The sequence below is a fragment of the Phacochoerus africanus genome, chromosome 4 (assembly GCF_016906955.1).
Source record: "Phacochoerus africanus isolate WHEZ1 chromosome 4, ROS_Pafr_v1, whole genome shotgun sequence".
Lineage (NCBI taxonomy): Eukaryota > Metazoa > Chordata > Mammalia > Artiodactyla > Suidae > Phacochoerus > Phacochoerus africanus.
In genome coordinates this window covers 112,982,330-113,001,591 of record NC_062547.1, presented here as the reverse complement: position 1 = coordinate 113,001,591, position 19,262 = coordinate 112,982,330, and the positions used below count along the sequence as shown (strand labels likewise).

The 19,262-nt window shown below is 40.6% G+C and overlaps 1 protein-coding gene across 1 annotated transcript in view; it reads left to right on the top strand.

Annotated features, from left to right (window-relative positions):
- The window catches only part of FBXL17 (F-box and leucine rich repeat protein 17), a 494,183-nt gene that overhangs the window by 463,168 nt on the left and 11,753 nt on the right, over window positions 1–19,262 (top strand). Inside the window, exon 8 of the mRNA XM_047778392.1 lies at window positions 7,856–7,998. Within this exon, the coding sequence (XP_047634348.1) occupies window positions 7,856–7,998 (143 nt within the window). The remainder of the gene's footprint in view (window positions 1–7,855; window positions 7,999–19,262) is intronic.

Below are 19,262 nucleotides of genomic sequence, written 5' to 3'. Positions count from 1 at the left end.
GCACAGATGTGGAGTCACTGGAACTTTTATATATTTCTGGTGGGAATGTAAAATGGTACAGCCACTTTGGAAGATGTTTTGGCAGGTTCTTTAAAAGTCAAGCGTATACTTAACCATATGACCCAGAAATAGCACTCTTAGGTATTTACTCAAATGAAGTAAGAACATATATTCACACAAAGACATGTATGCTTATGTTCACAGCAGTGTCATACCTAATAGCCAAAAAGTGGAAACAGCCCAAAAGTCCATCTATAGGAGAAGGGATACTTTTCAGCATTGAGAATGGAGGACCTACCAGTAGACATGGCCATGTAGCTGAGTCTCATGACCAGAGTGGACAGCAAAGGTACAAGGTGGCAAGTGTGTTGGGTATTTGACTCTGTATGAAGCTCAGAAACAAAAATATTAATCTGTGTGATGGGAAGTCAAGATAGTGGTTGTCCTTTGCGGGGGGAACAGTGGTGACTGGAGTCTGGGATGAGGGTGCTTTAAGGGTGCTGGTTATACTTTGTTTCTCAGTCCAGATGCTGTTACACAGCTGTGTTAACTTTGTCACAAGTCATCAAGCTATACCCTGAGGATTTGTGCAATTTTCTGCATGTATGTTATACTTTCAAAAAATATATTAAAACTATAGAAATGAGTGACCATTTAGTCTCAGAGATTCAGGGGTCCTAGGAAAGTACTCTCCACATTTGCTGCCTCAACGACTCTGCAGTCTAATGGGAAGCTGGGCATGCTGATCAATAATTCTAATATGAAACAAACTCTGATAAGTGATGCATTAGAAATATAAGTAAGTGCAATGAAGGAAAGGAAAACATGTACAAAAAAAGGACAACTTGGAAAAGAATTACAGAGTGTAGTCATTGTTGGGTTTACTATATAATAGTAGGAGGAACATACTAACATATAAAAATGGAAGGAAGGCTATAAATGAGAAAGGAATTAAAAGCATGGGATTATTGACTGTTGGAGAAGCAAAGTTATTTTAAAGTGTAAGAACACATAAGCTATTTATATCCTTAAAAATGAGTTCTTTTGTTTTTAGGTGACTGACTTTGCCAGAGTTGTAGGTTATTCTGAGTTCCAGGGGTTCCCAGCCTGACTGCACATTGGGATCACAGGAGCTTTTATGGCTTCTCCTGAATCAGAATCTCCTGGGGTGGGACTCGGGCATCTGTACTTTCTCTAGGCACCTGTGATTCTCCTAGATTGCAGGACTGGGAATCACTGCTGGAGTCCCTGCAGGGTAGAGAGAGCCTTCGCTGGGACCATCACACAACAACAAATGTCTCTGAAAGTGTCATTTCTTTGTTTTTGGAGCTTCTGTGGCTTCCACACAGAAGAGCACTTTTCATATTTATCTCTTTGTATCTGTGCCAAGAAACTTCTTTGCTAATGGCTTTTATCCAAGTATTACATGAAAGATGTTAATCCTACTGTTAAATTTTAACCCTAATTCTTTTAAGCACTAGGGTATTTCTTCTGATTTTATTACAGGTACATAGATCCATAGCAGACGATAGAACTGGAAAGGACAAAATGGCACATGCAGGTCACTTGTTAATGCACTCATATGACTAATCTTCCTCCTATGAGGAAAAAAATGTATTTTTAGTCCTAACATTTATGTCTTAGATTTTACAGTGTGAAAACAATACCTGCTTTCACTTAGAAAGTTTTAGTCTTCTACTTGGTTCATTCACTTGTTATCTATTATTAGCTTATCCGTGTTTTTTTCTCTTTGTTTTCAATAAGTTTATAGTTATAATAAAGTTGCCAAAGTACCAGAGAGTTCATGTATACTCCTCACCTAGCTGCTTCTTAATGTTGACAACTTATATAACCATGGTATGAATATCAAATGAGGAAATTAACATGAAACAATGTTAACTAAGCTACAAATCTTATTTGGATTTCAGCAGGTTTTTTTCCCCTAACTTCCTTGTCTGCTCCAGGATCCAATCCAGGATCCCCACATTATGTCTGGTTATCATGTCTCCTTAGACACCTCCAATCTGTGACAGTTCCTCATTCTTAGACTTCATTACCTTGACCCTTTTGGTGAGTGCTGGTGAATTATTTTATAGAATGTTTCTCACTTTGGATTTGTGTGATGTTTTCCTATGAGTAGATTGAGCTTACTCATTTTGGCAAGAATACTGCTGAAGTGATCAGAAGATACATTATGTCTGTATATGTTATTTTTGACATGCCCTCAGTCTTCTTAAAGCACTTCTTTTTTCTAAAGTCACCAGATATTCTAGACTCATCTTGTTTTCCCTGCTGCTGTCCTGTAACCAGCCTTTTCTTTAAGGAGCCCTGCTTCCTTTTATCTCTTTTATTGGAGAATGATGTTTAGAAATTAAGATCTCAGTGCTTACTAGATCATTGCTCTGGGGAGACCTTGCTCCTAGTGTCTCTCAGCAAAAAAAGGCTAGGAGATATATGTATGTATACTAAACCATGCATACATGCACATACATCATATTTATTAGTTATTTCTGTATGTATTTATCTCTATGTGTATATAATAAAAGATGAGTTCCTTCTAATCTCCGTTTCCAATTCAGTACCACAAGGTTCATTATAAGCCTTTCCCCTTATTTGTAACTTCTTTCTCTAACAGTGAAAAGATTGGCTCTCATTATTTATAATCCTAGATTATACAAAAAGTAGTTACTGAATTCCTAACTCAGACCCCTGTGAGAAATAGGTTTACTAACTAGAGTGCAGTATTTGCTGACAATTCTTCTTGGTTTTCACTTTACCAATATCCAGTCAAAATCATGTTTCCCAAAATACTTAATTCTTAATCACCATCCCCTTCAGGGTGGTTATATTATTCGTCCAGGTCATGTGGTTAATGTTTTAACACGATTAGGTTCATTTGTTACTCTTGTTATTCCACTTCCTGTTCCCCATCTTGCTTGGTTTTAACTTCTTATTTTGGGAGATAGGTAAAGCATTACAATGATTCGGACTTAAAACTGTATCCAAGAAGATACTCCAAGAAACGTCTGTCCCTTCTCACACCTTCAGCTCTATATGCCATTCCCCTTTCCTTCCTACCCTTTTCCACTAACCCCCTATAGCTCAAGAGTCTCTGTAGTTTCTGGTTATCTCTCCCATATTCCTTTTTCTCAGATGAGCAGATTCATGCTTTTTAAACATTTTATTGTCTTTTGTATGGTGATAGTACATCATATTAATTCTTTTTGCACTTTGCTTTTTTCACTGAATGATTTGTAAGTTCCTATTAATCTTCTCCCATTCATTTTTTTAAATATATAAATATATATATATATGTATATATATATATAGCTGCATAGTATTCATTTGTGAGGATTAAGCATAGTTTATTTAACCACTCTCCTATGTATAGGCTTTAGGCTATTTCCATTGTTTTGCAAGCACAAAGTACAATCAACATTTTAATGAATAAACTTGTAGATGGTATAATTTTGTATAATTTAAAATATATTTCAGGGTAGATTCCTAGGGAGGGAGTTTCTTAGTCAAAATTAATTATGTGTGTGCTTGCTTATGCCTATGGAAATGCCTTTTAGTGAGTTAATGTATATCCTTGATCAGCATATAAGTTACTGAATTACAGCTTTTAGTTTGGATAACTTTAAAAACTGTATTAGTTACACCTAGCACATTAAAATTATATTAAAATTTCACTGGGACTAGGAGTTAGTCTTGCATAATTTATCCCTGTTCAAGCCTTAAAAATACCATTGTAATGTGTCAACAACCCCTTAATGAAGGTAGAAATCACTCATTCCATTCACAGCCCTGTCATCCCAGGTTTCTGATCGCTGATGGAGGGTAGACAGTTCAAGAACTCTGAGAGAAAAAAAAAAGAACTCTGAGAGCAACATAATGACTTAGTGCTTATATAATGCTCTCTTTACTCAGAGCTTTTTACTTTTCAAAACTCTGTCAGGTCTTTTCATTTTATATCAGCTACACCCTGCAGAATGGTTTGGGAAAATATCAGATAAGTCATTACATTTATGTAGTGCAAAGTCCTTAACATGTCTTATCTCATTTGACCAATCCTATGAAGTAGGCAGAACATCGAGTCAGCATCCCCATTGTGCGGGTGGAGAAGCTGAGACTCAGGAAAGTTAAATATCATCCTGAGGTCAGACATCTGTTGAGTAGTGAGGCCATAAATGAATTTGAAACTCTACCAGAGTACAGGTTTCACGGCTAGCTCAAGGAAAATAATGAACACAATATCCAAAGGGTAGGATATAGTCATAGAGAGGTGAATTATTTTGTATACATTTTGGAATTTACAGCTTCTATTGAACCCCGTTTTATAGTCCCAGGGTAAATCCTTGGCTACCTATAAGCTGTAATGTTTAAATCCTAAATTGGGGTAAAGGGAAATACACTCTGAATAGCCCCAGGCTCCTCGACCACCCTGGGTGCTACTTCTGTGATAGAAAGAGCCCTGGCTTTGGAGCCAAACAAACTATTTCAATTTGTACCCTAGTTTTGCCACTTAATAGGCCTGAGGCCTTGGTGAGGTATTTAACCTCAATCTTCTCGCCACTGCAATGGGTATTATTTTTGCAGTGCCGGGGGGGGGGGGGATTAAGAGTAACTTCACCAATTACTTCTACAAGACTCTTGCTGGTGCCATCTAGATGTTATTCTTCCAGTGAGCGTTCCCTTTCCTTCAGGGCACTTGTTACAATTTAGAATTATGTATATTTGTGTGTTCCTTTCACATCTTTTTCTCCTTGTAGAATATAAGCTTTATGACATCAAGGATTCTTGATTTTTGCTACTCTTATGCCCAAATGCTACTAGCCATTGAGTAAATATTCCTGGAATAAATCTGCCACTTCCTTGCACTTGTTTTTATTTCAGCCACATTCAGCTGCACAGATTGACCTGCTGCACAGCTACACAGATTGACCTGCAGCTCCCCTATCCCTACACATCTCTCTCTCCTTACACATGCTATTTTTCCTTGGCCTGACATCCCCGCTGTCACTCCTTTGTTTTTCTGGAGAATCCTTACTCATCTCTCAAGGCCCAGCTCTGCTCTTCCATGAGGGCTCCCATGATCTCCCTCCTCCCCTGAAGAGTGAGGGCTGCCATGCCCTTTGGCACGCCTCCGTAACTGGCCTAATTACACTGCAGTCATTGGCATGTTCAGCTGATATTTTTAAGAACTGACTGTACCAGGCATCTGCTCCATGCTGGGCATGTAACACTGAATAGGAGCTATCCTTCTAATGGGAGAAGGTGAACCACAAAGCAAGTATATAAATAAATAAATAATGACATTTCCAGTAGCAGAAAATGACAGGGCAATCGGTTCCAAGAAGCTGATCTTTGACTTAAGATCTAAAAAGTGAGGAGGTAGGAGTGGGAGGAGATGGGGACCAGCATTGTGTTTTGACTCTTTACTTGTCTGTTCCTCATTTCCTGCCAACCCTCCCTCCCTAACCCCCCGCCAACCCCTCCCCCTCGAACCTGGGCTCTGAGCTCTGTGAATCTCTGGCCCCAGTACCCAGCACAGGCCCAGTGCATCACACCACAGTGTTTCGGAATTCCCGGGTGACCAGCCCCACGATTCTGGTTTAGTAGATCTGAAGTGCAGTCAGGGCCAGGAGCCAGCTCTCAGCTTACTATCCACTCCTCCACTTACCGTCCTGTGATACTGGGAAGGCTGTTCAGTCATTCTGTGACTCAGTTTCCTGTCTTTAAAATGGAACCCACAATAAGACTGTAAGGCTGTGGTGAGGATGAAAAGAGATAATGCACCTAAAATTTTTAGCCCAATGCCTAGCACATGGATAGTCAATAAATATTGAAGAACGTACTCTAGAACGAGTGCTCCTGAGGTGTTGGTTGAATAAATGAATGAGTTAAGGAAACATGAAATTTAATTCTTCCTTCAGTAAGTAGAACCATGGCAAAACAAAAACTGCGTACCTTGATGTATCTTCATTTGTCTCATTTACTGGTTAATTTGAACAAGAAAAGAAAATACTGAATACTGGTAATTTAGCACCTAGAATATCAATAGTTATTAACTCTTCATTTGCTTATAAGGCAGCCTCAAAAAACTCCTTGGATCATTTGGTTTACCTTTTCTTGGATAGTGCAGGGTTTTCATGTCCTAGTCTCAAACCTCGAGAAAAGTATGCAACCCACCAGTATGGTGTCATCCTGCATCTTGTGCTCCATCTTTTGAAATCACAGTGTGAGCACTTTGTATTGGAAGGAATTTCTTAATTGTCTTCTCCTTTTTTTTTTTAACCATAAGAGATCCTCAGGATATTGTAACCAATGAAATTTGTGACAATACCAGAGATAAGTTTTCTTAGATCAGTGGGACAAACCTGCAATATTGCTTCTATTGTGTGAAAATATCACCCAAACCATTCAACAAAACTTTGACAGATTCACTCTGCCTGGCCTCACTTCTTTGGAAAACTGAAATAGCATTTGTGCAGATGAGAGCATCAGCAAATTAATAACATGAGGAACTTGCAGGAACTTTTTTTTTCTTCTTCCTTTATAGCATCTTCACTGGAAAACAATGGGGTTGTGCTTATTATTTTTATAAACTTTAACATATCTGGCCACTTAGGAGTACTTTGATACTTGAATGCATGAGCACGAATTTTCTAGTAAAAAAATTACTGAGATAATTAGCAAAAAGATCTTTGCCAAGTGTTTTTTCCTGTGAGCTGTAAGAGTTAACATTTATTTACATGAGTAATTCACTCTGCTCTTATCAATCTAATCAATTGGAAAATATCATCCGCTTTTAATGCCACAGAAATCAACGCATCCTGTCTTAGAATGAGGAAATAATTAGCAAACAATTTATTTTTCCTTTTTAATATTTGCGGCATTGTTTTCAGGGTTTTCATTTACAGACCAGTGCAGCCTAAACTCTTTCACTTGTTCTTCTGCACCGCAAATGTAGAGGTGTGCGTGTATTAAATCAGAAGTCTGTAGCAAAAAGTCACATTCACCGACTGGTCGCTCTGACAGGGTGATGGGTTATGGAGCTTTGCAGTGATAAGTAATACACATCATAGATTCTGGGATAAGCCTCTGTACTTCAGTAGGGGCACAATGCTCAACAGTCAAGAGGACCAGAGATACCGTCAGAGTGTTCAGATGACAGGCTTCATTTCATGTGTTAATAGAAGGATGGCTTCTGATATGGTAGGGAAATGCACCATAACAAATGCATTCCCTCTACTCTGCTCCAGCATAGCACCAATTAAATTCGACTGTATGTATAATGTCTTCTTAATTCCAGGCAGTCTCAAGGAGGACTAATGTGAAAAACATTATATATTCTTACATTTTACAGATCACGAACAGATGGAAAAAAACATGCCAATTGGTAAAGAAATTCACATGCGGTGTTACCCACCTCAAAATGGTGTTTACATGGGTTTTTATCTTTAAAAATTATTAAAGTTACCTTAGATAAAATTTAATTACAACTTGGGGATTTCCTGTAATGTTATATGTGTAATTCATTTTAATTTATGCCTTCTGAAGATATGAATGTTTGGAGGTACAGGTAACCTTGTAATGAGTGAAACTGATAAAAGGTTGTGTTCCAGTGAAAGGGAAATTATGGAATGATTATTGACTTTATGAAAGGGTTTGTCATAGGGCAAGCTTTCCTAAAGCATTTTAAATTGAATTTAGTTTACGAAACATTCATTTACACAGAACATTTCAGGAACAAATTTAGTGAGGAAATGAGCAAAATAGTCATAATAAGATAGAGATCCCTTGTGCTGCTAACATTTATGTTTGCTTTCTTCCTCTCTGCCCCTCCTTACAGCGCTGATAGCCATTGGGCGATACAGCATGACTATAGAGACTGTGGATGTTGGATGGTGTAAAGAAATTACGGACCAAGGAGCCACCCTGATTGCACAGAGCAGCAAGTCTCTCAGATATTTGGGACTGATGAGATGCGATAAAGTAAGAGTTGTCTATCAAGTTTCTTTTTTGCATATCGGTGTAGTTAATAGGTTGATATGATATTCTTCCTCTCTCTTTATATATATGTATGTATACACACACACTTTTACAGCTATGCATTGTAAGAGGTCCGGTTTTCCAAACCAATCTGAGGCTAGTTCTGAATTCCCTTGTTTAAAAATGAATTTTATGCTTATGCAGAAAGAAAAAGCTATCACACACACAGTCAGCTCAGATTTTGGCTTCCTACCTATAAGTACGTGTGACCACAATTAAAAGTGTTTGCATGGCATGCTGCACTGTGCACGGCCTAACAGGAAAAATTGTGTTCTGGGCTCCAAGTTTTCTACAGCAGTGAGGTGGAAAAAAAGCATAGTGCCAGATTGTTTTGTCGCCAATCTGAAGTGTGCAATTTCAGTGCTCACTGTCTATGTCTTCTGGCCATTTGGGGGCAAGAAAGGGACATTGAGGCCATATTATGTGGGAATTTGCCTCTCTACACACTTCAGATACCACTTTTCGCACATGATGAGAAATGGTCCCGGAGGTCCCGATGGAAGTGGGTGGAGCTGGCCAGAGATGTGAACATGAGTTTGAGAAATTGTGCTGCAAAATTTAATATCAGGGCCCTTTGATGACTGAGAAAAGACCGAAAAAGAAGATACGAATCCGTATTGATAACCAAGCATTAGAGAGGTGCTTTTCCCTTTGTCACTTTTATGTTTCTCCTGTAACAAGTCTAGGAAATACTCTTTTGTATGGTGAAGGGGAGAAAAGGGAGTCTCAGAATGACCAGGCACCAGCCCTAGGCCACTCATTGAAGACTTTTACCCCAGATCTTCAGGTCTGTATCTGATGCCTGCGGCACACCCCAGGGGCTGTCTCCAGGCACAGGGATGCTTCCCTAAAAAAAGACTCACCTCAAGTACTTGCTCAGAAAGTGCTGGCATCTTATAATAATCTATACCTGTGTGTACTTTGTAAGTGGGTGATGAGAGACAAATCTAGCAGAAGAGAGTGAAACTAAATAGACATGCCTCTCGAAGGACCTGCATTTTCTATATGTAGCAAATTTGAGGGCAAATCTGAAGAATGGCCCAAATTCTTTGTGTGCTTTGTCATTTTTGTTAAATGACCTAGTTCCTTTCTCCATATGCTTTAAAATCCCAACTTACACTAGGCCTTTGCCAGTTAGTTATGTTTAGAGAGATTTTATTATATATTCTTAGCCCAGCCTAGAAAGCTGACTGACTCTGTTACTAAGCAACAGCACCGAGACCCAGGGGTTGCAAGTCTCCCTCCAATTTCACTACTAACTAACCTAACACTGCTCCTAACCCTGTCGCTTTAAAATACCCTCTTTTAAGATAAGTGAAAGGGTCCACATTAGGCAGATTGTCTAGAAACACTAAACAGTGACAGCAGAGCTCCTCACCTTCTGCCAGAAGGAACCGCTACAGGAGAACAGCCTAAGCAAGGATACCAAAATGTGTACATTTGAAACGTTTTCCTGGACCCACAACTGTTCTCGGCTGTCACCACATTTCTCCCCATACTCTTTAGATTTGTCGAGATCAGCTCCACCTTCAGAGATAAATTGTAGGAATTTGTGTTCCAGTTAGTGCAGAAGATTATTCCAGATATTTGCTGACCAGCATTTTGCTAATTTTTTAAGAAGTGGATCCTTTTCTACCTAAATGCAGATTAGTCCAAAATGAGATCAGAAAGCAGTTATGATGAGCAGTATATCCCTGAGGGTTTTCGCTCTTTCCTTAGGTGGCCTCTGAATCCCCTCTCCCACCAGCCAGCTCCTCTGAGAGCCCGCTGGCTCTGACATGATGCCGTCTGACCATAGTGCGGCCCAGCCCTGCCGTCTGGCGTCCTCAGGCTTAGTGCAGCTCAGGGCCAAACACGGAAGGTTCCATGAGTTGCCAAACCACACACAAAGTGTACGTAAAGCCTTGCACTTTAAAAGCCTGCTTGTTCAGTTAGTTGGGTGGAAGTCTAGCGTATGTGGCTATTCTGTCTTTGAAATTTGTATTGTGCTATCCATCTCCAGATTTTAAATTGCTATGGAGATTGAAAAAAAAAGATTTGGCCAGCAAGGAAAAGGAGTTAGTAGTTGAGGACATGGCCTCTGGAGGCGGAGTTCAGGTTCAGATCTGGACTCTGCACTTAATTGTCAACCTGGGCACTCGTTTAACCTCTCGGTGCCTCTGTTTCCTCATTTGTGAAATGAGGATAATAATTGCATCTACCTTGCAGCTGTTGTGATCATTTGAAGGAATGAACACATATCAAGCCCTTAGAATAATACTTGTTATATATAAAATGCTCAGTGTTAATGGTTATTCTTATCCTCAGCCTCATTATATTAACTTGTGTTTTGATATTCACATTTCCAAATGAGAAAAAGTATTGCCTGCTATCTCATTTTGAAAGGATTTTTTTAAAAAGGAAAAAAAAAAATCTCAGAGATGTTGCCCTTTTAATCTTTTCACACTTAAATTTAAAATTAAGACTATCATTTTCTATATAAATATGTTAGTAATTATGTTTTAAACACATTTAACAAGGAAAAGCAAATGCCTTTGTGGGACATTCTACATTTGAAATCAACTTACTGACCCAGGCATCAGGCTGGAGAAAGATTTGCAGTGGGGGAAAGGGTGAGTTGAAGATAAAACAATTCAAATAGGGAAACCAAAGGAGAGTAGTAAGAAAAAGAATGGAGAAGGAATATAATGATAGAAACAGGAAACAGCAGAATCACGATTAGGATACAGAGACGAAGAGCCACTGTCCATCTCAATGTGATCATCTGTGACAATGAAGAATTAAAGAACAAAAATAATTTGGGCCAATCCCTCTTCTCCCTGTCCCTTAACCCAATCTGCCAATCACGAAAAACCTCTTCATTTGAGTTCTCCATCCCCTTGCTACACACCAGCTGGAGCCAAAGGAGGGCAAAAGCCCTCACTGGTCTACATAATTAACCCCTTATCAGGCATGTGGTCAGTGGGATCTTTGCACTGTAGAGAGATGAGGTTTGTGATGTCTGTGCGTCCAGGGCTCACGTTCTGTGACCCTGAGTTCCCAGAAATAGTGAAGGCTAGTTATAGCTACTTTCATGTGGGGCCACTTATGTTTGCTTTGGAAGCTATATTTGACCAAACCTCTGCTTTTTCCCTCACCTGAGCTTTTGAGGAGCTATAAAAATCACAAAATGCATTGTATTTGTTGTAGGGGGAAAAAAGTGTCTTTCCTGTTTCTCTCTTTCTTTCTCTTTCATTAGGTAAACAAAGAACAGATGAGACACATTAAATGTATTCTTTGCAGATGAAAGCAACATGTACTTAGATTATCAGGCAATGTCTAAGCGGCAGTAAATTTGGCTACACAGTGGTGACTCCTCGGAAGGAGTCCTCCAGCCGTCAGACAAATGCAGCATTCCCTGCGCACTTGTAAAATTAGGAAGCACATTAAGAAGCCCCTGTTTGAGTAGCTTTTCCGATTGCTGGATGGATAAGCATGTTAGAGGCATTACTTTGGGTTTTGAAGCCGACGCCACTTAATCTCCTAAACTTTAGAGCATTGTAAGAACCAAGAGAAGAAAACGCTGTGTGAGATGGCTTTGATGAATTGGGGTGAACTTATATTCTTAAAGACTGTTCAAAGGCTTACTTGACCTTGGGAATTAAGAGTTGACCTAAAATCACCTATCAACTTAACACACATTTATTTGGTGATTTAGTTAAAATACTTGTATAACCAACGGGACTCTCTAATAAGAGCAATATGCTTTTTCTGCTTTCCACAGTTAGAGACAGAGACTTTGGACATAGAAAGCATTTTCACAACTTCAGTGAATTCTAGGTTCTACACAGTTGTGTTTCTTCTAATAATATGATATTTTCCTCACTTCTTACAGAGCAGTTTGGACAGAGAACAATACTAAAATGGACCAAAAAAAAAAAAAAAATCCTGGGAAAGCTGTAGGGCAAATGGAAATGAAATGTTCAAGGTTAATGAAAAATGTTTGGGGTAACAAGGTTGATGAAAAGGGAGGGAGCCCAGTGGCATGGTATTGGCTGAGAAACCAGACCTCGCCAGAGGCAGCCTGGCTGGTTTGGGAAACCTCAGTGATAAAATGTCGCAGTGGAAACCTCTGCAGCGTGTGTTAATACAGAAGTTTGGAGACAGAGGGCCTGAATTATGAGCAGCGAATAACATCATAAATGTAGCAATTCTCAAATGCCAAACCCTTGTGAAAAGCAGTTGGATGAAGAAATGCTGGAGCTTTTAAAAGCTCCCTTTCACTTTCTTTTTTTCTTTCTTTCTTTTTTTTAACTTCATGCAGAACTAATTTTATACACTGTTCATTTGATTTGAAAATGCCAGCGTCTGGGGTATCATTAAAGAGCGTTATTGAGGGAGCCACTCTTGGCAAAGCTTTTGGCTTAAAATGCTTATTAGTTCTTATGTTCCTGCAGAGTTGTAGATAGGAAGGAGAAAGGGTACCTCGATTTACCTAACTGCGCTCCTCTGCTTTTGCCTGGGAGACCCCCTTCTGCTGGGAAGCTGCCTCTCCTTGGCCCGTGGAGGTGCCAGGAGGACCATGCGGGCCACTTTACTTAAGGAACAGACACAAATAGATTTTGAAAGGTCCACCCCAATGTCCTATGACCAAAGCCTCTTGGAATTTCTTTGATTTCTCGTTGACATAAATTAGAATTACACAGGCGTGAAGAGTCCGCCCAGAAAAGATCAGAGAGGCTGTGGGGGAGGAGAGGCCTCTGTGTGATCCTATTGATTATCCAGCTGCCTTCAGGCCAGGGGCCTCTGTGGAGGCTGACTATTATTGATCCATACCATGGAAATAATCAAATTAATTCATTTCTCATCAAATTGCCACTGCCAAGACCTTTCTCCTCACCTGCCCTAATTCCTGAAGCACTTAGTTGAGGAATGAAACAGATGATTTCTTTTAATAAGAAATGATTTCTTCAGGTCATAAGAAATCCTCATTTTCACACAGAGTTCCTCATTTAAATGGCAGAGACATTTAATCAAATCAATGAGAAGCCAACACAGAACGCAAGTAATAGAAACCAGTCTGCTCTCGAAAGCCGGAGATCTGCTTTGCAACCTTAAACTATCAAGGGCCAAGGTTTGTGTGCCCCACATAATGTAAAAATATTCAGGAAAAACAAAACAAAACAAAACAATCTGACTACCACATTTTTTTTCAGGAAGTGATTATGGGAAGAGAAAACCTCGACAACCTAAATATTTCTGCGGAGAAAATGGAGTTTTTTATCAGCTTGTTTAGGAATCATGAGCAGGAAAGCCCTGTGGGGAAAATAATATAGGAGTCTGTAACTAATAGACAGAACTAACTGGAAAAATCAGTTTAAGGGAAAAATAATTTGTGGGGCACTGTGTCCAGGACTGTTTTGGTAGCAATTCAGCCATGAAACAAAGTGTGTACCTGCGGGGGCTCCCCTCTCCTCGCAGCGTAGCCACAGCTGTTTCCAGATTGCCCATAGCCAAAATTTAAGATTGCACATTTATACCTTATCAAGGAAAATAAAGTGGAGGAAAAACAAAAGGTTTTCCTTCCCAGGAAGGCAGGAATGGTCTGACTGTTTGAGATCGTGCAGCCCTATAGGTTGTGGGAGCCAAAACCATCCCCCGGACAGCCCCGCAAGGCCACGCACTCCATGAGAAAGGGGGAGTGAGAAGAGGGGAGCGTGTGGCCAGGGCTCTAAAATCTGAACTTAAGTCCTTCACTTGAGGTATCAGCATCTTGCTTCTTCTGCTGATAAAACAGTTTCTTCCGGGGATTTCCGCATAGGAGCACTTTAAAACACATTTTTACAACCCTCTCCTGATTATTCCTGGTAATTGAAACAGGGAAAAACACCTCAGCTGAAATTCAGAGGTTATCTCTCAACCTCATTTTAGCCAAGTTCCCTCCTCCTCTTCTTCTAATCCTCTTCACCTAAACTTTGAAGAAGGGGTAACTGAAAGGCCTTTCCTGAATTTAAGTATTAAAGCAAGAAACACTGGCACGGAGCTTTACAGCAGGTTAAAATGGTGAGCACTAGTGTCAAGCTGCTAGGTTTTCACAATCTGCATCCCGTACTTCACTGTCTTTGGCACTTTGGACAACTTAATCCCTAAAAGCCTGCGTCACCATCTGAAAAATGGGGGTAATATTCACCCCACAGGGTTGTTATGAGATTAAATGAGATATTACAATAAAGCACTTAGCCCAATGTCATGTACTCTGTAAGCACTCAATAAATTCAGCTACTATTATTATCATTATTATTTATTGATGTATATGTGCCTGCTCTGGAATCATAGCTGATGTTTAGCCATGATGTGAACTACTTAGTTCATATATTCTAGTCATGAATATAAATCCACCTGCTATGATCTGATAAAGAAAAACTAAGTCCTTAAGACACAGACAACTTAAAAAATAGAATCTTTTAAAAAAAAATAGTTAGGAGCCATTAAATTACAGTCCAGCCTAAGAATAAGAAACCTGGGGACCAGCAGGGCTCAGTCCTTTCTTGTGAACAGAGAGTGACGACTTGGCAAGTCAGAGAGCTGGTCAGTGTCCGGGCTGGTTTGTTTCTTTAGGAAAAAACAGCCTCCTCCTAGAATCTTTCAAGAGAACGTGCAAGTAGCTGCTTATGTTTTGTTCACTCCTGTTACGAGATTGATACACAGTGAACTTTTTTTTAAAAGGGGGAAGGAGGAGTTCCCGTCGTGGCGCTTTTTTTTTTTAAAAGGGGGAAGGAGGAGTTCCCGTCGTGGCGCAGTGGTTAATGAATCCAACTAGGAACCATGAGGTTGCAGGTTCAGTCCCTGCCCTTGCTCAGTGGGTTAATGATCTGGCGTTGCTGTGAACTGTGGTGTAGGTTGCAGACGCGGCTCGGGCTCGGATCCCGCAGTTGCTGTGGCTCTGGCGTAGGCCGGTGGCTGCAGCTCCGATTCGACCACTAGCCTGGGACCCTCCATAGGCCGAAGAAGCGGCCCAAGAAATAGCAAAAAAAAAAAAAAAAAAAAAAAAGGGTGGGGGTGGGGAGGAGAGGGGCTACTATTCCCCAAAGGCTGTAAGGTGAATAGAATATTATGTTGGAGTTTGCCCGAAGGCACCCTGGAGCATCATTGTTTTGCAGTAAATAATCTCCTTGGAACTTTGATTTGGCTTAAGTGATTATAAGAAAGCATTAGATTGCAGGATCATATTACTTTTCTAATTTAGAAAAGGTAACTGCAGTTTTTTAACGGAGCTCAGGACTCCTAAGCATGGGACTTCACAAAGTAGAGACAAGGGCACCTACCTACCGTGGCTCAGGAGACTAGGAGCTGCTGCTCTCTGGGAAGGAACCGGCCAGGCTGTGTGAGGTGCAGCCACGCAGCAGCAGGTTTCTGGGACCTGCCATGCTGGGTCTAGTGAAAACTTGGTTTGGCAAGTAGTTTTCCAAGAGAAAAACCTAAGCTCCCTCCCTCATCCTCACCCTCCCACAATTTTTATCACATAGTTTATCCATTTATTCAAGAAATATCTATTGAACTCTTTACAATGTTCCAGTAACTGTTTGGGGGGCAGCTCAGAAAAAAAAACAGTGGTCAAAATAGAGTTCCTACCCACATGGAGCCTGGAGCTTGCTGGGGAAGATGGAGAAGCAAGTGGGCAGTTACAGTGCTGTAAGACTGCAAATTAATTTTCAGGAAGGCACCCCAAGTTTTGTTTCTTCTGCATGAGGAACCTCACTTTGGTTCCCTACAGTTCTATCTTGCTGCTACCCTACTGTTAAATTTCTGAAAAGGAATGAACAGTTGTCCTTACTTTTCACCACTCCATACAGTCTATTTCCATCCTCACGAAAGCCACTGATTCTGCTCTTTCCAGGGCCACCAGTGGTTTCTGTGCACCCAATCTAGTTTCCACTTCTCTGCCCACAACTCACTCATCTCTGAGCAGCTGCTTCTACATGGGAAGCATTCCCTCCTTAATGACATTGCTTTTCTCTTGTCTCCAGTGTCACCACCCTCTTGGCTTTTCTGACTCCATCTCCCATACTGCTTCCCTGTGCCTCCTCTCCCTCCTCTGTACAGTGGAAATAAAAATAGTCCCTACCTCATAGGCTATGCAGAGATTAAGTGAGTTAATACATGGAAAGTTCCTTACATGAAGTAAGCAATAAATATTAGCTCTTACTTGGCGGTGTTAATGAATTCTTACCTTCTCATCCTATGACTCTCCTCCTCATTGGAATATAGGGTCCATGAGTTTTTGTTCTGTGTTGTACTGCCGGGCCCTATCATAGTGGCTGGTACATGGCAGATGCCAAACAAATATGTATTGGATGATGGATAGATGGGCTGGATTGTGTTTCTCATCTGCATTCTGTGTGGCCCCAAGATTCCGAGAAGGTTTCTCAGAGCCTCTGGGGAGAAAAGGGTGGCTAAGAGTCCAGGGTGCATGGTCCTTCCTTGCACCTAACTTCAGCCAGAGCGACCCCACTTTTATTGCTTTATTTACTTGTTTTATTTGGCTTGTTTACTTATTTATTACTTTAACTTTCAGAAGTATTGTACAGCCAAAAGCAAGTTGGAATACCACTGGATCCCACTGCCTCTTAATAATTTGGTGGATCATAGAAAAAAATACCTAGACAGAGGGAAATAAATGAGGAAGAAAAAAAAATGACACCTTGGATTTAATGCCAGTTTCCTGTAGCTGGGGACTTCTGAGTGTCGCCGAAAGCCCCGGGGGTTCAAGAGAGTCAAAGACAAACTTCAGCTCTGCTGCTGTGTGACTGGACAGCATCCTTCAGAGCCTAACCCTGAAAGGCTCTGATTTATGTAGAGTCTTTTCTGGAAACCAAAAATATCACTTGCTTTCAAGTTTTTTTAATCTACAGATTTTCAGATCACTTTTATGCAGATAAATTTTTGCTGATAATAAATTTGTTTTAGGAAGCAGGTCAAATCCATAAATTCTACCTGATGGAAACTCAATTTTAGAAAGATATTTTTTTCATCAGGTGTCCACCAATGATTACCACTGCCCTAGGCTTTAGGAAAGAAAATAAAAACCAAAGTCAAGAAAGCCATTAAGCACTAAAGCCAGACATCATTTTTAGTTCTGAGAGTTTCCTCCCTCGATTGTGTTATTCAGCTTAACTTTGCAAGTTTAATTTAGCAGTGCACAGATGTGTTCCAGAAATACATTAAACTCACCATTCAGTTAGTGACAATGTTAATTATCTTATTAGGGACCAGGTTTCCTGAGAGTCCGTTTTCTCTGCTGAGTCACTTAGAGCGCCACCAGGACTCCCCAAGTGACCTTTTCTGTCCTGGCGCCCCACACATGGCAATTGGGGCTCTCACTTGTATTGCATGTGCAAATCTATACCAACAATGTACAGAGGTGCACAGTGGGTCACTTCCATGGCCATCAGTTTGGGGCCTCAGGACGCCCTAGGTGAGACTGTGACCCTGGAGCTTCCACTTGGCTTGAAACATCCTTCTGGGTGGAGGATCGCTTAGTGAACCAGGGAATGAACATGTCACTAATTTTTCTCTCTGACAGTCTAGTTGTTGGACTCCTCTCACACTAATCTCTAATTAGAGGCTTTAGGTTGGCGAGCCCTGATTCTCACTTAACACTGCAGGCGTTTCTGTGCTCCCCGTCCCCCCAGGTTCTTTGCAGCTTTCTCACCGTGCTAATTCAAGTGAGTAGAAGCAATGCTAGTGTTAACAGGCAACCCACATTTCATGAAAAAGAGACAGCATGAAGCCAGGCCTGTTGTGTTATTGACAGAGCATAGCACTTGCAATCATTGCAGATTCTGAAATGGAATGACTGCATTTGACAAAGTTGACTGAATTTATGAGCCTGCCTCTGTCGGGTTCATTGCATTCTCAGTATCTGTCTCTTTCAGTGCTTTGGGATTTTTAGATGAGTTTTTTGCCACCCAAGAGTAATATTTCTTACTTCTCTATAAAAAAAAAAAAAAAGTCTTCTTAAAGGCCTCAGGCTATTGGTATGAGTTTCGTGCCTGAGGCATTGTGGGTGGTCTATAATCAGCTGACACGTGTTTTTTAGCAGGTGGCTTTTAGGCTCCAATAAGGTAATCATTTTTCTTCTCAAAATTATATCAGACATGTAGTCCTGTGTGCCTTGTCCTCCCACCTCATGAGTGGTCCTTGCAGAAGCACGAGGTCCTTGTGTGAACTGGGTTTAGGGGAATCTTTCCTCCTGTTAGCTGTCAGGAAGGTTGGGTCGCTGCCCCCTTTGGCTCTGCCCAGTTGGAGATGGAAAACCAATACCAAAGGACAGGAAACCAGTCTGATTTTATGACACTCAAAGAACATACCTTTAATTTCAGGCAGCGAGGAATATTTGAAACAAGGTGAGCCAAAAACTATAGGAGAAACAGCTTCCTTCTTCCAGCATCCCTGACTCAGAGTTTTATATGGAGGGCGACATGGGAGGTGGCTGGGTGGTTGCTTCTTACCTTTAAATGATGGTGGTTCAGACCTCAGCATCAAATTCCCAAGTGCAGAAACCAGCCTTGTCCTTGGAGCCCTTTAATCAAGCGGAACAGCACATTGAAATTTCCTGGGAGCTGTAAAAAATGCTAATGCCTGGGTTTCACTCCTTCAAGATTGGGACTCAGTCTGGGATTTGGCCTGGGCCCTGGGAGTTTTAAAAGGTCCCCAGCTGATTCTGAGGAGCATTTGGCTTGAGAACCACATTGTATATATATATATTTTAAGTACGCAATGAATTTTATTATTTATAGTTGTACAATGATCATCACAACCCAATTTTATAGCATTTCCATCCCAAACCCCAGCCCATCCCCCCACCTCCCAACCTGTGGAAATTATAAGTTTTCCAAAGTCTGTGAGTCAGTATCTGTTCTGTAGAGAAGTTCATTGTGTCCTTTTTTTAGATTCCACATGTGAATGATAGTATATGATGTTGGTGTCTCACTGTCTGACTAACTTCACTTAGCATGATAATTTCTAGGTCCATCCATGTTGCTGCAAATGCTGTTATTTCTTTCCTTTTAATGGCTAGCTAATATTCTATTGCGTATATATACCACATCTTCTTTCTCCATTCATCTGTCAATGGACATTTAGGTTGTTTCCATGTCTTGGCTATTGTATATAGTGCTGCAATGAACATTGGGGTACATGTATCTTTTCAAGTCATGGTTTTCTCT